The following is a 21024-nucleotide window of genomic DNA, read 5'->3' as shown; positions in this document are numbered from 1 at the left end:
GATTAAGAAGACATGAAAATTAAATGAAATGTGGGATCCTGGATTGAATCCTGATCCAGAACAAGGACAATAGTGTGGAAACCAACAAAATTCAGGTAAGGTCTGTAGATTACTTTATACTACTGTATCAATGTGAATTTCCCACTTTGAGCAATTACAGTTATGTAAGATGTAAATTAGGAGAAGCTGGGGGACGGAACTCTGTGTACTATTAATACTTTTAGAACTTTCCTGTAAGTCTACAACTATTTCAAAATAAAAGAAAACCAAGTACTAGAAATCAACTATACTTCAATTTTTTTAAAAAAAATTCTAAATACTAGGGAATTTTAGATTTTAAACAGATTCTGTTCCAGTAGATCTGGAGTGAGGCCTGCAATGCAGTTTTTGTGAAAAGCACTCTGGTGACCCAGAGGCTGCTGGTCTCAATAGCATATCAGAGTAGCAAGACTTTTCCCCTTCTGCTGTATTAAGGTGAAACTGACATGCAATAAACTATGCATCAAGTCAGTAGTCTGATGATCTTAGACATATGTATCCACGGAACCCACCTGGTTTGCCCTTCCTTTCTCTGTCAATCCTAAAGGAAATCAACCCTGAATATTCCCTGGAAGGACTGATGCAGAAGCCGAAGCTCTAGTACTTTGGCCACCTTATGCAAAGAGGTGGCCACTCATTGGAAAGAGACCTGATGTTGGGAAAGTTTGAAGGCAAAAGGGGAAGGGGGCAACAGAGGAAGAGATGGTTAGATAGCATCACAGACTGAATGGACATGAATTTGAGCAAACTCTGAGAGATAGTGAGGGATGGAGGAGACTGGCATGCTGCAATCAGAGTCAGACACAACCTAGTGACTGAACAACAACCACCTAGGTGGCACAGTGGTAAAGAATCCACCTGCCAATTCGGGAGAGGCAGGTTCGACCCCTGGGTCAGGAAGATCCCCTGGAGGAGAGAAATGGCAACTCGCTCCAGTACTCTTCCTGGGAAAATCCATGGACAGAGGAGCCTGGTGGGCTACAGTCCATGGGGTCCCAAAGAGTCAGACACTAATGAGCAACTCTCTAACACACACACATGATAATTGCCTTATATTTTCCACCTCTTAATGGGTTGTTTCTAAATAGAAAAAAACTCACTATTACTCCCTATCATTTTCATTAAATTTTTCCTACAATTTCTTTTACAGTCACATTCTTTAAAAATAATTTTATATTATTTAGTATAATTTATAGTCACATGAATTTCAGAAAAGTCAGCTCCACGTATCTCCCCCTTCCTTGTCCTCTTTATCAAACTAATATGACTTGAATAACAAAAAACAAACCCCTTCCTTTCTTCTAATAACTGAATGTTTATCATCCTTCAAAATTCCTACTGCAGAATGAACCATGGCTCTACTTCCATCAGGAAATAGAATCTAGATTTGTCTGATGAATCCTCTACCACCATCATTGGGATATCAGTATTTATGTGTACATATGTGAAGCAACAGAGAAACATTAAATAAAATAAAAGTGGCTTTAAAACACAATATGTTCAGATCATCACTCACTATTTTATTGTAACTTTTGAAATAATCTTAATAATTTTCACAATGGATTTTTAAGAGCTGCTAGGTTAATTCCATCATATTAGCCTTTGAAATTGTTTCCTCCAGTTACTTAAAAACTTCCTAAACATTTAGGTATACAGTATATTTTCACAAGAGACTGTATCATCTTTTTCCCACTACAAAAAAATTACATCTCTTCTCTAGCAATTTCCTTTGTGCAAGAAAGTAGAATATAGAGTAAGTCTAAACAGTATCTAAAGAGGCAGAGTTACAGAAAACCTTTCTTCTCTAACCATATCAAGCCCCAATTTTTCTTCTAGTTAAAAGGAAAACACAAGCCCAAATTTACCTTGAGTCACAACAGAAGTTAACACATGCTTATTCTTCTGTGACATACTTAATGTTCAGAAACCAAAACAGGAAATAATATTAAATAAGAATTTCCAGGTAAAATTTTTAAATGAATCCAAAGTTAAAAACAGACAAAAAGTTAAGGGGAAAATTCACATATATATGAAAAAGATTCCTTTTATTTTGCATTCTCAATTTCATCTATAGATCTTAACAATGATTTGTGAGGTTTTCAATGACTATTTAATAAAACTATGAAGTTCATAAAGAACATCAGAAAAATAAAATGATAAATTTACTGATGCAGATGAATTGGGGTATTACAGTAACTGTCTTGCACAAATAGGAAAGTTCTAATTAATTTTCCACAAAATCATTCTGAAACATTTACACAAGTCAGCTTATTTAAAATAAGACTATTTTAGCATTATGATAGCTATGTTCAAGACATGTATTTGTATACTTAACATTCTAACTGAAGGTATCTTTAAAACTATTTTGCTATTATACAGTATTAGTATCACATTGTATAATGAGTATGAAAGGAATATGAAAGTTCTTCTGCTCAGTACATTACAAAATCCTGTTCAAATACTATGTACATTTTTGCCCAGGAGAATCTGAAAATACTACTTAGTGATTTCTTAAGTCACTGGACTGATTTTTTGTTTTTTTAGTTTTTAAAAAAGATATTCCTTTAAAGATATGGCTCATTTAGCAAACAACCCAATTAGCAAATGGACAAAAGATATGGACAGACATTTCACTGGCGGATAAACAGATGGCAAAAGAGCACATAAAAAGATATTCAATATTATTATTAATTAGGGAAATGCAAATTCAATCCACACTGAGTAAACCACATCCTCATCAAAGCGGCTAAAGTAAAAAATGGTGACAACATCAAATGCTGGTGAGTAGAGAGAGTAGATCACTCATACATTTCTGGTGGGAGTATAAAATGGTACAGCTACTCTGGAAAAGAGTTTGGCAGTTTCTTGTAAAGATATGGCTCATTTAAATTGGAAATCTTATCATGTATTTCCTTAACAATAGAGATATCTGTACAGACATGGCCATTTTAATAAACCAAATGTAAAGTGGGGAGTGAAAATAGAATAATAGCAAATTTTAGAAACATCTTATTTGGCAGGTTCCTGACTCTATCATTTCCACTCCCATGATCACCCTGCATCCCTCTAGGGGTAAGTGTCCCATGGAAGTATGGTGACAAAATGGCTAGCGACTCACAATCGATGCTGGTGCCAAACTACAACTATGAGGGTCCACGACTTTAAAAAACAACATGATTCTCGATGGCCTGTTTGGCTTCTTTGAGGCTATCCCTCAAGGTTGGCTTCAACCAGATGACCTGGGTATGCAGGATGAGGACCATGGGACCAAATAGGTCCAGGGTGTGTTTCAGGCTTTTAATTCTAATTGAGAAACATGATATAAATTTCCCAAAGGGATTCGGAATCCTTCAGGGTAGATTCAAGCCTTCTAAGCTATCTCTGAGATTACTTAAAATCACTTAAAGTTGAGGAACCCCAGGATTCTGGTATGGCCCCCCTCAAAGAGTTTTAAAATTACTGCCAAACTCCTGGACTAAATTATTTTTAATTAAGGACTGCATTTATATGCCTGGCAAAAGGGACTATTTCTGAAGTTTCTTCCCTCTAACATGAGAGTGTTTGGCATTCCTCAGATTCTGTGTGTTAGTCATCTGCAGTTAAATACACAAAACCTGTAAATAGAAAGACTTCAGTTAAAAAAAAAAAGGCTTCAGTTGTACCTTAGAAAGTTAATGTGTATTTATGGATGTGTATCCCTACACAAATAGATATGCAGAGGTATAAACATAAGAAGAATTTTAAAATAAACAGTATGAAGATTCTAGTAATAGCTCTCTTAATAAAGTAGTCCTTCTTAGTTCAAAAAAACATAGTCTACTGTAACAAACAGAAGTTGCTCCCTGTCAATACACATATGTAACATCAAGGATAAAATGTGTAGGTAAAAAAAAGTTGCACTTATAAACACAAAGTAAAAATTCACCCCAGGAATAGGAAGGCACAGAGTTAAGTTCTGTGGAAGCAGACATGGGTTCTGCTTGCAAGGATCTTCTAGTTTGGTAGAGGCTTGCACAAAGGCAGATAAAAGAGAATTCATCCCCTTTGTTCAGAGATGAAAAGGAAACAAAAAGGCAGATCAAATCAAAGATGATCTGGCGACTACATTAATTCTATACTGAAGTCATCAACACACTCATTAAGGCCACGGAGAATACAGACATGGGGGTGACGGGGGTCCTGCTGCTGCTAAGTCGCTTCAGTCATGTCTGGCTCTGTGCAACCCCACAGATGGCAGCCCACCAGGGTTCCCCGTTCCTGGGATTCTCCAGGCAAGAATACTGGAGTGGGTTGCTATGTCCTTCTCCAATGCATGAAAGTGAAAAGTGAAAGTGAAGTCGCTCAGTCGTGTCCAACTCCCAGCAACTCCATGGACTGCAGCCCACCAGGCCCCTCTGTCCATGGGATTTTCCAGGCAAGAGAACTGGAGTGGGGTGCCATTGCCTTCTCCGTGGGGTGAGGGTAGCTGGGTAAAAACAGCAGAAAACAACTACAACATGACATTTTTTCCCACCTTATTAACCAGCAAAGAAGAACCACTATTTATTTTAAAATAGTATCACTTCTTTTTGCTAACAACTGTTTCCTAAGGTAACAATGAAGCAGAGAGAAAAGGAGTAGGACAGACACTCTGAATTCACTGAGTCTTCAATTGTCTTCCAACAGCCTACCTCAGAGCTTCTCAGCTGGGGTAATTTGTCTCCCAGGCACATTTGGCGATGCTGGAGACATTTTGCCATAGTAAGTAGAGAGATGCTAGAGGGTGAAGCTCAGGGGTCTGCTACTAAGCAACATATAATACGAAGCACCCCAAAACAAAGAGTTATCTGCCCTCAAATGTCAATGGTGCTGAGGCTGAGAAGCCAAGGCGTGGTTGGATATTAAAAAATTTAAAAATCAGTAAGTCTAGAGTATAAAAGCATTTAGAACCACTTTAAGAAGGACTGCACAGTAAGATTCTCCTCCTTGACAAGATAGCTACAGCTCTCCTATGGATCTAGTAGATCCATAATGAGGAAATAAAACATGCTGAGAAATATTAACACAGAAATAGTTTTAACTTCAATTATCAGCATACACATGAAAAATAAACTAGAAAGATAGGACAATATTTTTGCTCAATTGATTTTGATAATCCACAGTTTCTACAACCACAGAAACCAATGTGGTCACGTTTGTGATTTAGATCAAATCTGACAAAAAATTAAATAACTCCGTTCCTAAGAAAAAAAGCCAGAAATACTAAAAATAAAAGATTATCTTCTAAACTAACAGAAGAAAAAACTTAGTGATTTTTGAGGAGATGCTCAACTCCAGTCAAAGATATTCAAAATTATTTTCCTGTACCCATTATTAAAATATATTTCTCCTTTATTTTGTGATTTTATGATAAGAAAGAATAATGTGGAAAATGAATAAACTAACAAACACTTAGGTGTTAATAATATCACAATGCATTATATCCTAATACAAAAAGAATGATTTCCTATGGAAATCATACCCTCTGAGAAGCAGTCAATAAGGAACAGCAAAACAACAGAGTAGCTTTCAAATGACTTCTATAAGAAAGCTTATAATTGGTCACTAAGTTTGTAAAAAAAAAAAAAAAGGATGTGAGAAACTGAAAGAATGAAAATATTACCTACATAAGGGAGCTGATTTATTATTGTAAACAAAACCCCTTCGTTTAACAAAAATATTTCCAAATCCAATATCTGTGATCTTACCTGTCTCTGACTCTGACTATTTTGGGCTTCCCTCGTGGCTCAGCTGCAAAAGAATCCTCCTACGATGCAGGACACCTGGGTTTGATCCCTGAATTGGGAAGTTTCCCTGGAGAAGGGAAAAGCTACCTACTGCAGTATTCTGGCCTGGAGATTCCATGGACTGTATAGTCCATGGAGTTGCAAAGAGTCGGACACAACCGAGCGACTTTCACTTCACTATCTGTCTCTGAGATGGACATATGTGATAGCAACAGCAAAATTCTCTAAGAAAGTCACTTCTTCATTACCATATGGAAAACAAACAGCCAATGGGAATTTGCTGTACAACTGGAACTCAAACTGGGGCTCTGTATCAACCTAGAGGGGTGGGATGGGGAGGGAGACGGGAGGGGACAATGTACACCTATGGTTGATCCATGTTGATGTCTGGCAGAAACCAACACAATTCTGTAAAGCAATTATGCTTTAATTAAAAAATAAATTAATTTAAAATTTTAAAAAGAGAAAAATAGTCACTTCTTTGATTATATTATCTAGCAGCTAGCTCTGTAACTGTAGGACTTTATGGGATAAAGTCTGACTAAGAGGGAAATACATTATTGCTACAAATCTAAAAGGAACTCGGGATGGGGGGGAGAAAGGAGGGAGGTCAAAGAGGAAGGGGATATATGTGTATATGTATACAGACAGCTGATTCATTTCATTGTACAGCAGAAACTAACAACATTGTAAATCAATCATACGCCAATTAAAAAAAAAAAGGAACCCAGTCCACAAGTAGGGAGGGGCAAATAACATGAGAAGATGCTGGAAGGTGATCAACTTGTCTTAGGACGATTTTACACCTGGCCTGAAGCTTCTCACAACTCTCACCTCTCTACCTTGTTTCTGTAAAGAGAGTTTGACAATGGAGACCTCTTCCTGGCTCCTCCCTGTGACCTCTGGCTCAGTGTGTGAGGGGCAGTCACTAGCACAACTGCACTCCCATCCCCTGTCAGCAGGGATCTTGGTGAGATGAGTAGACTGGACTAAAATAAGACACCAACACACAAGTAAAATACCCCCAGTGAAGGCAATTCTTGAGTCGCCAATCAATTAGGGCAACTGTCTTCAAAGGAAGCTCTGTCAACTAGGCACTTAATAAAAACAAAAGATGTTTACACTAGCATCTCAACAAATAACGAACAGGTGAAGAAAGGCAAGATTTGTATCTACTACCTGCATTTTATAAAAAATGAGATGTTATACTTCAGGCAGAAATTTTTGAAAGAAATGCTATGTGAGAAGTATTGGGTTGGCCAAAAAGTTCATTCAGGTTTTTCCATAAAATGTTATGGAAACTTCTGGCCAACCTAGTACTTTCTTGTTCCTTGTGAATCGATAACCTTTTTGGTTGTATTAACTAAAATTATTTTTTTCAGAGTTTCGCAATATATAAAAAAAGCTCAGATTTTAGTTAAACAAGGGAAAATTAAGGCAGTGCCTTTAAGCTCAATAAAGGAAACAACTGGCCATCAAGTAAGCCTATCTGAGAGAGACATATTGAGTTAGTATTGGATACAACATTGAACAATTATGGCTTTCAACAAAAAATATTGATGTTTCAAAATTCCATGCTTCCTCAGTCATTTTCTTTCTTTCTATCTATATGGACTTTGAGTAGCTCACTCAATTTTAAAGAATTAAGGGAACACTTTCCACATCATTTTGGAACAAACCTGGAATCATGAACTCAGACAATAAACAATTACTTTCATTGTAATTAAAAGGAGGCCCAGTATAAAAAGGAGGCCCAGTACAAAAAGGAGGAGGGCCCGTGAGAGTCAAAACATAGTTGGAAATGGCTAATGTCCTTTGGAATTTGGTACAAAATGAAGATTTAGAAATTCTGAGGTATTGTTGCCTTACAATCTCTCACCAAGGTTTAGATTTTTTTTTTTTAATGGGTATTTTGTTTTGTTTTACAAAAAGCAGGGCTTTTTCTCTGGGGTTGCAAAGCTCAGTTTAAGCCCCCTCTCGGTCACGGTCGGTCTCATTGTTATTCCTGAGTTTTGGCTCAGCTGCACATCACGACGATCAGCCCTCCGTGGTTTCAGTCATTCCACCAGTGTTATGTCTTATACCAATTCATGGAGCGTTTCACGGCTTTGACCCAGTTCCCCATATTCATTTCATATTCTTGCCATTTCTTCTGGGGCTTGAAAACCATTTCACTTTGCCTCAGTTTCTTTAGCTCCTCCTTGTCACTCCAAAACCCTATAGATGAAAAAATTTATTCTCAAGTTTGAAGGCAAATAATGAGCCCAAAAAGTTTACCTACAAACCTATGTGAACTGGTGCAAAGGTAAACAGTCACTACTTTAAAACACAATTCAAAATTTTTGTTGCTTTGAACTTTGATAGACTAACTATCCCTGGGAATAATATACACTAGGATTTAATAAAAATCTTTTGGTTTCTAACTAGCAGAGTAATTTCTGTATAGAAAGGCACCAAATCATTTCTAGAAAAACCATATCTTGCCATCATTTAATTTCATGACTAGCTATTAAGAAAGAAAAAAAAACCCAAGTAAGAAATAGTATACTTTGTTTTTATACAATTCTTAAAAAAAGATAAATTAAGATTTTTTTTGGTCATGCTGTGCAACTTGCACAGGACCTTAATTCCTTGACCAGGGATTGAATCCGGGCCCATGGCAATGAAAGCACTGAATACTAACCTCTCGACCACCAGGGGATTCCCTAAATTAAGATTTCTATCATTTATCTTGGAAGTTTGCTCTGCGTTCAGTTATTCTTTTGATGAATTTCTAGGAGAGAAAGTGGTCTCCCCGTCCTATTCCTCCGCCATCTTGACTCCTCCTCCAAGATTTCTATCATATATCTTGGAAGTAAGAAGCAATTCCCTAGGATAAGCACAAAATTCAAAATTGGGAATTAATATAATAAATAGTTTCTTTTTAAAACTATCACATTTCATGCAAGGCTTTTAAATTTCAGTTCAAGGAAATCTTGTAGTTCTGGCATATGCTGTTCTTTACAAAGAGGGACATGTGATTTCTAATAAAAAACGCATGCCTATGATCATTCCTAGTCTTAAAAGATAGGGATCTCTTGTTAATAAACTTGATACATCTCACCTACTCTGAAGTATTAACATAGTTGACAAGTTTCCAAAAGTATATTTTTCTTTTACCAATAAAGCTGACATATAAAATTCTTTCTTCTAACGTTTTCTGTCAGGTCACATTCTTCCTATTTACAAAGTCAGCATTTTAGATTGTATTTAAAGATATTAATTTATAGAAGTTATTAGAAGACTAGAAATAGTTTTTATTAGTATACTAGACAACTGGATAAATCTAGTCATGGAAATAAATACGTTCTTAAAATTCTTATTTTCAGAATTTATTATTTACACTTAAAGGCATATATATTTTTATGAGTTATTTTATTAAATATGTATTGAACACACCCAGTTTCTGGATGAATTTTGAAAATACAGAGAATCTACATAGCCTTCATGTCTCAATTTTCTGAGAGAGAAATAAACCAATCAGAAATTTCAGATTTTCTAGGACTTATCTGGTGGCCCAGTGGCTAACACTCTGCCCTCCCAATGCAGCGGGCGTGCATTCGATCCCTGGTCAGGGAACTAGGTCCTGTATGCAGCAACTAAAAGTTCACATGCCACAATTAAGACCTGACACAGCCAAATAAATATAAAATAATCTTTATTTAAAAAAAAGAAAAAAAGAAATTTCAAATTTTCCAAGAAGGTAAAACTGCTCCTTATAGCTAGTAAAGTATCTTTGTTTTGAAATTAAATACAGATGAAGTGAATACAATTCAAGCCACTATGTTATGTGTGAAAATAATCTGCCTGTGTTTTTTATTTAGTAGTAGTGTGTGCTCAGTCATGTCCAGCTCTTTGCTATACCACAGACTATAGCCTGCTTCAAGAGAATCTGACATACTTAGTTTCATATGGTGATAAGAGTAGAACAATTTGATTAACCTTATAAACTTATGAATGCTTATGAGCATTTGACTTACTGTAATGATAAGCTTAATTTATCCAATTTTCAAGAGTTGTTTACATACTTAGAACATTTTTCTTATTATAGTTCTACGTTTGCTCAGTTAGGCATGTGAAATTATTAAAAGCAACATCAACTATATTAAACTTAAGAGCTGAAATATACAGAGGAACTTAAATTTTTGAATGAGAATGACAATTTAAGGGAAAGTTATTTTCTTCAACTTGAATTAGTAAAACATCAATGAACAAATGAAAGTGACTATTTCAATTTTATTCCAAGATAACAGATTTTTAGTAGAATAAAGATTAAGATGAACTTAATTTGATTTGATGCTTTTTGGGTCCATAACTTTAATTAATAAATAGCCTAAACTTTTAAGTGTAAGATATCTTGTTTTGTACAAACACTCCTCCCTTCCATATAGAAACACACGAAAAAACACTCCCAGAGTCTCAAGCATCATCCTGCTCTCTACGGAACCCTCTAATTGGCCTCCCAACTAATTAGTGAAAACACTAATTGCCAAAGCGATCTGTTCAAATGTAGATCTATCCATATCCTTCTGCTTAAAATTCTTCAGTGGCTCGCCATGCATTCAAGATCAATTCCAAACTCCTCTTTATGAAGAGGCACCGTGCCTCGACATACCTATACCTCCCCGCTGTCCCCTCCAGCTCTCATCCTATCAGCACCAGAATGGGCCAGGACCTGTGCACCAGCTGCCTTCACTACTGGACCTTCACCCTCTGTTCTCTCCTCACCTGGCTGTCTGCTAACCCCTTCACAACTGAACTATACATTGTGTCCTCTGGGAAGACCTACACCTATTGCCTCATGCTACGGCTGTTCACTGGGTTCATCACATAATAATGGGTTGGTTTGCCTGAGTGCTCCCAATGGAGACTCCCATAACTGGGACTATGTAATTTAAACTTTAGTCCCAGCAGTGACTGTGGTAGCAGGAACTAGACAAATGTTCAAAAGTAGAAGAATAAAGTGGTTTCTAATACCAAAGATGGCTTCCCTGGTGGCTCAGTGGTAAAGAACCTGCCCGCTAATGCGGGAGACACAGTTTAATTCCTGCGTCAGAAAGACCCCCTTGAGAAGGAAACTGCAACCCACTCCAGTATTCTTGCCGGGGAAATTCCATGGATAGAGGAGCTGGCAGGCTACAGTCCATGGGGTTGCAAAAGAGTTGGATAGGACTTAGCAGCTAAACATTATCTAATCAGAAAGTTTACCCAGAGAGACTCCCATGCTAAAGACCAGAGCAGCTGAGAATTAATTTTCCTGGCCTCATACTTCTCACTGAGAGCAGCAAGAATGGAAGAGGTGCAGCTAAACCCACCATAGAAGAGTATGGGTCATAGGAGTATTTTATGAGTGAAGGGCATGCATGTATGGAGTATATGGCCGCCAAGGCTTTCCAGATCTTTGGTGTAATATTGTGCTTTAAGAGAAGAAATGCTATCTGCAAGAAATGGTTTTGCAAGACAGTTCTCATTTTCATAAAACCCACACATACCAACAGCAAGGCCAGCTAGAGAAGCTGCGCCTAAGCATGACATATCAACGTGGACGGGTCTGTCTATAGTCTCATTAATCAGGTCTGAAGTCATCTGCATCACAAAACTGTTCTTACAAACTCCTCCGTCTGCCCTGTGGGGAGCAAGATATTGGAGATAAATTACTGTAACAAAAGCATAAAAACATTATTCCTTTTTAAAAAGATCCACACATTTTTGTTTAGATCCTTGATTTTATTTTTAAAGTTTAACTTTTTAATTCCAAAATTATATCACTTAGCATTGACCTGAAGATCACAATTTTTAAACATTTTCCTTGTCCCTACCATCAGTTTTCCCACCTGCCCGGCTTGACCTGGGACTAGTGGCCAAGTGAATTAAGCTAACATAAAAATTCATTTGGACATTCCGGCAAAAAATACATGAAGCTTCCATGATAAAAGGATACCCGCACACTCAAAAAAGAAACATTAAAGATTTTTATAAAATACATATAGGTGCTAAGAGCCTCTCAAATTCCATATTGGTCTATATTTTCCTTAAATCCAAAATTAGCTTTCCATCCTCTCCAATTCCTATGACCAAGAATTTCATTGCAAAGAAGGTAAGCATAAGTTCTTTTTGAAATCCTGAATAACCATAATGATGAATATACCAATAGCAGCTAGCACTGATTTCTAATTTCTAATGAAATCTCTTAGAAACAAAGTGTACATACCGAATTTTTCTTACAGGAATATGGATCTCTTTCTGCATCATCTCATACAACTGTTTGTTTCTAGTTAAAAAAGAAAGAAAACTACATAGAGGCAATTCATATCATAATAATTTTCTATTTTTTCCAATCTAGAATAGTAGAAACTATGGTTTTATTTACATGATATTTATAAAATATGCAAAAGAAAACATTATATTATGCTAACTGGACATCAAGAACTGATGCTCAAATAAGCAAGAGATTCAGGGCCTTCTGTTTTTCACTCTGATACAAGAGAACATACTTTTTCTTTCAGAACTGAATTTAATCTATTACCATTCTTGCAAATACAAATGTAAAGCAAGTATCCATTTAATAGGTATGGATGACACACCATAAATGGCATTTTTAAAAAATCATAAAATATAAAAAATAATGATTTTATAATCAGAGAAACTGTAAACATTACAAGTGTTCCATTAGATCCATTCAAGACAGTTGCATTCTTAATTTTAATAAGCTACACCTGACCCATAACAAAAAGACCAAAGGGAATATACAGAAAGAATAATCTTGGTGAGTCAATCTTTGAGTATCACAGCAGCATTATTAGAATTCTCCTTCATGAATGAGAAAACAAAAACTTTTCAAATTTCAAATTTTGAATTTTTTATTCATAATAAATTTTAGTTTTAAAAATCATTCAATTTTCAGATATCAAATCTAAAGTGGTACTGGTACTATTAATTGTGGGAAAAAAGAGATGCAAAAAAACAGCAAATAGCAATAAGAACAGATTATATCATATAGTATGAACTAAGAGTCTCATGCTCTAATGACTGAGCTAGCTGGGCCATATAGAGTATGAATGAAAACTAAAGGTATAGAGAGTTAAAATTAAGAAAAAAAATTTAATTTAGTTTAGTAGAAATTAATAAAAGGAAATAGCAATACTGTATGAGGAGGGGGTAGTTTAGGGCAGGCTCTGGTACCTGAAAGCTATAGACTCCAAGATTGCTCGAACAAGGTGGTATTTATTGGTGGAAGGCTTCAAACCCATAAAAGAGGCACATGCACAGGGGTCATTTAATGGAGCCTAAAGTAAGAGACAATAAAAATATATAATTATTGCTCTAAATTATATCTATACACTTGAAAGCATATTATAGTAAAATAATAAAAATATAGCCATTTTAGGAAAAAAAGAATGCTTATTTAGAGACAGTTTTAACATAAATGACAGCCCCCAAATTATGCCAATTATTCAAATAACTTTTTGATAGGACTTAAGCAAGGTTGAGTCACAGATATTAGATTTGTGAGTCAGATCTTCTGTTTGTGCCTGTACAAAGAAAAGGGTTTGAAGCCCAGAGTAATAAATTATGAAATGTTTATCTAGATACATGAGGAAAATGAAAAGCAATGCTAGTATTTCCCCTTTTCTCCAACTGCAAAGTGTTTACACTGAAATTGTCTACTAAGTAGAAAGGCTTTTTGAAGATACTAAGTTAAGACTTCAAGAAAACTACAAGGCAAAAAATGTGTTTTTCAGTGTCATAATTTATATCCAATATAGTGTCAGGCTTTCAAACTAAACTCTATTTGTTAGTTTACATAGTATTATTGACTAACATCAGAAATGACTCAACCTAACATGTGCCTTGAAAAGGCCATAATCTTGAACTGGAATTATGCATTCATCAGATGAAGTCTGTATTCATCTCTGCATCGCCAGAAATCTAAGGCGATTCTGAGACAGGAAACTGAAACAGCAAGTTCTCAGTCAGAGCCTGCCATCTCTGAGGGAAACAGGCAGAACAGTTCCAACACACCTACACAAGGTCATGGCGGAGGGACACGCTGAGGCTGCAGGAAATAATGGTGCCCAGAAGCACCTTCTAACTTCAGGGCCTGACACACCTGTACCTGGAAGACTTTCTACCACACCTTCTACTAGTTAATCCTACTCCTCTTCCACAATTTGGCTCACTTTCTCTGGGAAAACTTCTCATCTCAGAGGCTAGATCAGGTCCCCCACTATCCATTTTTTCTGGGATCCTGTAACTCCTCATCATATCATGTGCCACCGTTCATCATCACATGTATCTGTGTTTGCTGAAACTGCATCTTCCCCGCTACAGTTAGCATCACAGGCAGACACTCATCTGATGTGTTCACGTGTATCTCTGGGGCCTGGCACTGCACCTGGCCCCCAACAAGGGATCAATACGCATCTGCTGGATCCACGAACAAACAATACTTTTCCTAACGTCTCAACTGAAGAAATTCTGCTTGACGTCTTATCTTTACCATGACCTGGCTGTTCTTCCTCCTGCGATTTTATTTTGATAATTTTCCACAATGATTAATACCTCTTGGTGATTTACACAGTAAAAGCTGACATACAGTAAAGCTGGTCTATATACCAAATGACAGGATATAGTAAAACAAAGATGGGTCAGACTCAACCAGTTCAATTAGTCCCTAGTAGTATGGTAGGGCTTTCCGGGTGGCTCAGATGGTAAAAAAATCCGCCTTCAATGTGGGAGACCTGGGTTCGATCCCCGGGTTGGGAAGACCCCCTAGAGGAGGACATGGCAACCCACTCCAGTATTCTTGCCTGGAGAATCCCCATGGACAGAAGAGCCTGGTGGGCTACAGTCCATGGGGTCGCAAAGAGTTGGACATGACTGAGCGACCAAGTACAGCACAGTATGCTATTTTTTTATTTTTATTTTTTGGGCACACCACGTGGCTTGTGGGATTTCAGCTCCTCCACCAGGGATTGAACCTACCCCCTGACAGTGAAATTTCCCTGGACTATCAGGGAATTCCTTTGCTATGGTTTTTTTCCTGCATAAAAATGACTTCCTCCAATATACCACATAAAATCTTGACAGAACTGGCCTGAAATCACTTTTGTACAAATAGCTATGAACATATTTTACCATTAGTAATAAGCCAACTTAAGGGGTTATAAATTCCATAGAAACCTAAAAATTTCTTTATAGGTTACAACGTCCCTGCATTTGTTAATCCAAGTAAATCTCTCTTTGGGAGGATAAAACAGGAAAAACAATGTCCTTTTAAAAGGCCTGGTCACATCTTGCCAGGGCAGACAGCCTCCAGCCACACCTTCAATCTATCACTGCCAAGCCCATCAAGGGAGCTCTCCAGAACCATCGACAGACCAGAAACAACAGGACTCAGCAAATTTCTGTGTGGTTCCCTGAGCAAAACCAGCAGACTCCTGCCTAGGGCACAGACTACCTGCCCCAGCAGGCCCTTGTCCCCAGCGGAACTTCAGCCTAATTTCCTGGGGGCTTGCAGGATGGTTCATGCCACCATGCCTCTTACCCTTGTCAATCTAGACCATAAAAGTAAGTTCCTCTGGCTCTAGTTGTCTTAGCATTGTAAGAATATTTTATGCTACACCAGGAAACAGCCTGGCAGAGTGGTTAAGAACTTGGACTTCAGAGTCCTAAAAGCTAGCTGTGTCACTCACTGGCTGTGTGAGGCTGCTGGTCTGGGGCTTGAAACAAGGCTGCTTTAGACAAGGATTCTTGTCCAAAGAATCTTTGTCTGCCAAGTGATAAAACAGCTCCAAATCTCAGTTTCCTCAGTTTCAGAATGGAATGATGCAAGTATTTTCTACCTTATTGAGTTACTGAGCATTAAATAAGACAACACATGTGAAGAATTTATGACAGTGCCTGAGACACAGTACATATTCCCAGGTTAGCTGCCACTACAATTTTCAGTTTAAGATTTATTTTTGATGAGGACCATTTTTAAAGTCTTTATTGATGTGTTACAATATTGCTTCTAATATTTATGTCTTGGTTTTTTTCTGGCCAGTGAGGCATGTAGCATCTTAGTTCCCTGACCAGGGTTCAAACCCACACACTCTGCACAGGAAGGTGAAGTCCAAATCCCTGGAGCACCAGGGAAGTCCTCTCACAATTTGAAATTTAGTTGTCATTTCTCATTCAAACCCTTCCCACTACTACTCAATTTCTTCCTAACTCTTTCACTATGCTTTCTCAAGATTTCCGTCCATGGTAAATCAACTCCCCTAGCCCTTAAGTAACTCTGAGATGTGTCTTCCACTGATTTTGTGGTTGGTTGCTCTAACAAGCCTGGCTCTGGGCTGGACAAATGGCATTCAGGGGCAGGTCCTCAGGCTTCCACACTCCAGGACCAGAGGACACTGTTCTAGTCTCCCATGACCACCATCAGCCACTGTACCTCTGCTGTCAGGGTTTGCTACGGTCTGTATCAACATCATGCTTTATCTCCCTTTACTTTTCCGTGGCTCAGACATCCCAGTCATCACAGAACTAGAGGGGGAGTTCACAGCCTCTGCTGGCCACAGGGAGAGGAGGTCTCAGCAAACCACCTGCATCCTTGTCTAAAGCAGCCGTGTTTCAAGCCCCAATCCCACTGCTGGCACCACAACTGCAGGGCGTGAACACAACTGACTCAACGTATACCAAGGCTTGAAATCACAAGGGAGCCCAGTCAGAGTCCTCCCCTGGAAATGTGAATGAGGAAACTCTTCAGAGGAAGCTGATGGGGAAAGGATGCACAAGGCGGAAGAAGGCTGTATTTATTTCCAAGCTGTGAAAAGGCAGAAAGTTGAAGGATATGAATGACAATAAACAGAAGCTATGAGGAAGAAATGGTACAGAGCAAAGCTGGTAAGGAGAAGAAAAAAGCAGAACCACAGAGAGGCAGAAACCACAGAGAAGAACACTGAGAATTCCCAAGTTAGCTGCTAACTCCTCTCCATTCCCAATGCTCAGGAGTGTGTGGATAGACAGCTCCTCTTGGGGGCGTGGAGGTAAGCAAGCCCGTCCCTTGCAAATCTAAGAACCCTCACTGGAGCGTGCCTACTCATCTGCTGAAGACTGGCACTTAGCTCAAGGTCCTGCCCAGACTGCTATGTACGGCCAATGTCACAGTAACTTCAGCATCAAGTAGATGATGACTGATGCTTGCCTCTGATACCTGTGAGGGGTGCTCTAGTTTAGCATGCCCCTCCCTAGACAGAGCCACAGTGACTGCACCAATCGATGTCATCCAGTGTACAACCCCAAGCTCTAGCCCTCCTGGCCCACTCCCTACTGTGGCTGTCCCACAAGTTCATCTGTCCGTGAAGTTCCTCCAAAGCCCCCTTCTCAGCTGACACCCGTGAGGTTATTAGGAGCCTTTAATATCCTGCCTTCCACTATCTGCAGCTGTGACAGTTTTCTAAAATCAAAGGCAGTATCACAGATACATGACCCTTCCTTCCTTCCATTCTCCTAGCCCGCATTTTCTCTAGTTGTTGATGCTGGCAGCTTATAAGTCATCTCCCCACTATTTTCTGAACAGCTTAGTATCAGCGCACTATTGTTGCTTGAATTAACTTTCAGTTTCCAACTGAGAGTTTCATTTTACATTAGGAAATAACTGTCCTGTGGTCCTCCCCCAGCCCACCTCAACACATGGCCAGCTTACACGCATGGCAGGACAGGGATTCTCTGTGAGCAACACAAAATTAAAAACCATACGAGTGATAGTGTCGTCCAATCTTCAGGACTCTAGCGTTACCTTGGGGTTTTTAATTATATATTTCATATTTTTTTTACAGGGATATGAGTTGGTCACAGCGAGGTCCCACAGCAGATTTTTCGAAAAGGGAAGGATCCACAGTCAACTAATTAAACCCTCCCTTGGAGAAGGCAATGGTACCCCACTCCAGTACTCTAGCCTGGAAAATCCCATGGACGGAGGAGCCTGGTAGGCTGCAGTCCATGGGGTTGCTACAAGTCGGACACGACTGAGCGACTTCAATTTGCTGATGACAACTCTTCATCTAATCTTCCCCTTCAAACCTCAATCAGACAAATACTTTGCGTTCCCTGTCCTAGCATGGATGATCGTCAGGTACCTCGCAATGCTCTGAAGAAGATGCAATGCAGTCTCTATATGTAGTCTATAACCTTTTAGTGTTTTACGATAAAGTATACAGAAGGAAATTATCATAGATATTAAAATAATGCTTGTCTAAAACTATAGTTTGAAAATGTGGTATTTTTAGGGATTTAAAACTATCCTGACCTAATTCTATCTAATTCTTTTTCACAAGGTTCTACATTATATTATCCAAACTTTTATTTTGTTTTTGTTATGTTTTCCCGGCTATGATGCATGGCATGCAGGATATTCGTTTCCCAGTCAGGGACTGAACCTATGCCCCTCACATTGAAAGTGGGGAGTCTTAACCACTGGACTGCCAAGGGAGTCCCCATCCAAACTTTTAAATTTGGGGTTTCTTGTAACTGATTGCTTGAGTATAGAATAGACTAGAAGGAGAAGAAATTTTTATTTTTAGAAAGAGGAAATATTTAGTGGAGAGATTTTGAGGAGTATTAACAGAACTAACTCCACCTCCCCACCCCCAAAAGGAATTTTGTTTATATAATACTACACCTGGAAACAATTTTTAAAAGTCTTTGTAACAATATGCTAAAATTAGAATCACAGATCTTTCAATTAAATACAAAATTAAATATTATAAAATCAAGCCTTTTACTGAGTTCACTTTTTAGTTAGGCAAAGTAAACACCATCCCACACTACAATTAACCAAAAGAAATTCTGATTTTTTTTTAAGTTAATTAAACAACTGAAAAATATTGGTGTAGTATATACCTTAACTTTTCTAATTCTCAGTGGTATACCTCATCTAAGTAAAGAATGCCAATTTACTGATCTATTTTCCCTCACTGAGAAATGGCTATTTTTAGTCATGATAAAGTAACCATGGGTCTTATGTAAAATTCTATAATAAACCTGCCAACTTTTAGTTTCCACAGAGATGGAGTTCTGAGCAGAAGCCAGGAGAATTTGCTCTTCCCTCTTGTGGAATTCATGCCAGATCAAAACACAACTTCCGGGATTTCCTTGATGGTCCAGTGCAGGGGGCACAGGTTCAACCCTGGTTGGGCAACTAAGATCCTGCATGCAACATGGTGCAGCCAAAAATAAAAATGAAATAAAACACTGTTTTAAAAAAAACACACACACTGTAACAAACTTAAAGCTTAATAATCATTAAAGAAAAAACACAACTTCTCAGCCTGAGAAAGTACCTTTTCCCCTTTAGTTCTGTTCAGTGCTCACAGTTTCAGATAAGGGAATAGCAGTTATATAATATTAAGTGTGATTAAGAAGAGGGAAGGGGCTTCCCAGGTGGCACAGCAATAAAGAATATGCCTGCAACGCAGGAAACATTGATACATGAGTTCAATCCCTGGAGTGGGAAGATCCCATGGAGGAGGAAATAGCAACCCACTCCACTATTCTTGCCAAGATAATCCCATGGACTGAGGAGTATAATGGGCTACAGTCCATGGGCTACAAAAGAGTCAGACATGAATGAGCAACTAGACAGCAAAACAACAAGGAAAGGGAAATGTTTGTAATTGCAATTAACTTTAAAAAAAAAATACCTGCAATCCACTAAAAGATGGAACAAAATAAACTCCTTCAGAATCTTCCAAGCTTTTGGCCATTTTTTCAGTTTCAGCAGCATCTGTGAACAGATCTGCAAAAACAAAAACAAACAACAACCAAAAAAAAAAACAACCCTAAAACAAAACGAAGAGGTTGGGGAGGGACAAACAGAATTATACTACATGACTAGTATTCACCTGCATCAACATTTATTACAAATATTATGTGAAAGGTTGCTCACTTAAAAGGGTCAACAAAAAGGCAAGCAGCTCTAGTGTTATGTGGGTTCTCCCACTGCAAAGGTTTACAGCCCATGGAAGGAGTAAGAGAAACAGAGAACCCTCATAGATGGGCTTTGTATGAGCAGGCCTTAGTTTTTCATTTAAATATATTTGGGCTGATTAAAAATCAATTCTATGTGTTTTTGGGCATTAAAAAAAAACTCTCCTAAAGATAACACTTATTCTAGTTTTCTGATGAAAAGGTCAGCTACTATAACAACTAGAACAGTCAACCATATTAACCTACAACAACTAAGAGAGTCAACTGAAAAACTATTCTAATGAGTTCTATAAAGGGCTGATAATACATACACTAAAAGTCAATCTTTATAAAACAAACAAAAATAAATCAAGATCCAATTTAGTATATTTTTTTTACTGAAGTATATAATATAGGAAGATGAACACAGGAAGACAAACAGGTTCTAAGTATAAAGCTGGAAGAATTTTCAGTGTGGATACACTCAGGAAGCCAACACCAAGATCGAGATACCAATTGCTTTTGTTCAACAACACGCTTTTGAGCTTCCTTCATTTTGTTACAAGCAGCTGTACTTCACTCATTCTCATAGCTGTATCATATTCCATTCTCACCAAACACAATTCATTCAACTATTCTACAGCTGATATATATGTACGTAGTTTCCAGTTTTTGGCTAATATAAACAGGCCACTTTAAATACACATGTATCTTCCTTTTGGTAAGTATATGTACATATTTCTGGTTGTTACATACCAAGGGATGGAATTGCGAGTCCTAGGATTTTCACATTTACACTAGCTTTAGCAGGCATTGCCAAATCATTTTCTAAAGTGGGTTTTTTTTTTAAACCAATTTAAGGCTCCTGTCAGCCATATGAGAGTTCCAGTTACTCTATATTCTTACTAACAATTGATACTGTCTACAATTTTCATTTTCACTATTAGTTGGAATTGCACAATAACTTGATTTCTTACTTCTCTGTTAACTAACAAAATTGAAATATTTTTCACTGGCCATTCAGATACATTTGTTTGTAAAGTGACTCCTGAATAAGCATGTGAGAATGACAGCATAGATCATGTGAAAAGGATCAACACTTGGTCATAATAAATATTGTTGACCTTACCCTGTAATAATGAAAAATTTATTAAAGACAAGAAGATTATGGAACATTTATGATAAAACTACAATGCAGGAGGTGCCAGAGATGCGTGTTCAATCCCTG

General features: G+C 37.8%; 1 protein-coding gene across 3 annotated transcripts in view; it reads right to left on the bottom strand.

The window, feature by feature from the left end:
- Nucleotides 1-1511: 1511 nt before the first annotated feature.
- Nucleotides 1512-21024, bottom strand: part of GK5 (glycerol kinase 5) — an 84883-nt gene continuing 65370 nt past the window's right edge. For all 3 annotated transcript variants that reach the window (XM_065942851.1, XM_065942852.1, XM_065942853.1), the window contains 5 exons: nucleotides 19532-19626; nucleotides 13026-13129; nucleotides 12055-12114; nucleotides 11336-11469; nucleotides 1512-8021 (listed from right to left, as the gene is read on the bottom strand). In XM_065942851.1, the coding sequence (XP_065798923.1) occupies nucleotides 7876-8021; nucleotides 11336-11469; nucleotides 12055-12114; nucleotides 13026-13129; nucleotides 19532-19626 (539 nt within the window). In that variant the 3' untranslated portion in view covers nucleotides 1512-7875. The remainder of the gene's footprint in view (nucleotides 8022-11335; nucleotides 11470-12054; nucleotides 12115-13025; nucleotides 13130-19531; nucleotides 19627-21024) is intronic.

This window comes from Muntiacus reevesi, chromosome 8 (genome assembly GCF_963930625.1).
Source record: "Muntiacus reevesi chromosome 8, mMunRee1.1, whole genome shotgun sequence".
NCBI classification, from domain to species: domain Eukaryota; kingdom Metazoa; phylum Chordata; class Mammalia; order Artiodactyla; family Cervidae; genus Muntiacus; species Muntiacus reevesi.
The sequence above is the reverse complement of the archived record's forward strand: the minus strand, read 5'-3'. Positions and strand labels throughout refer to the sequence as shown.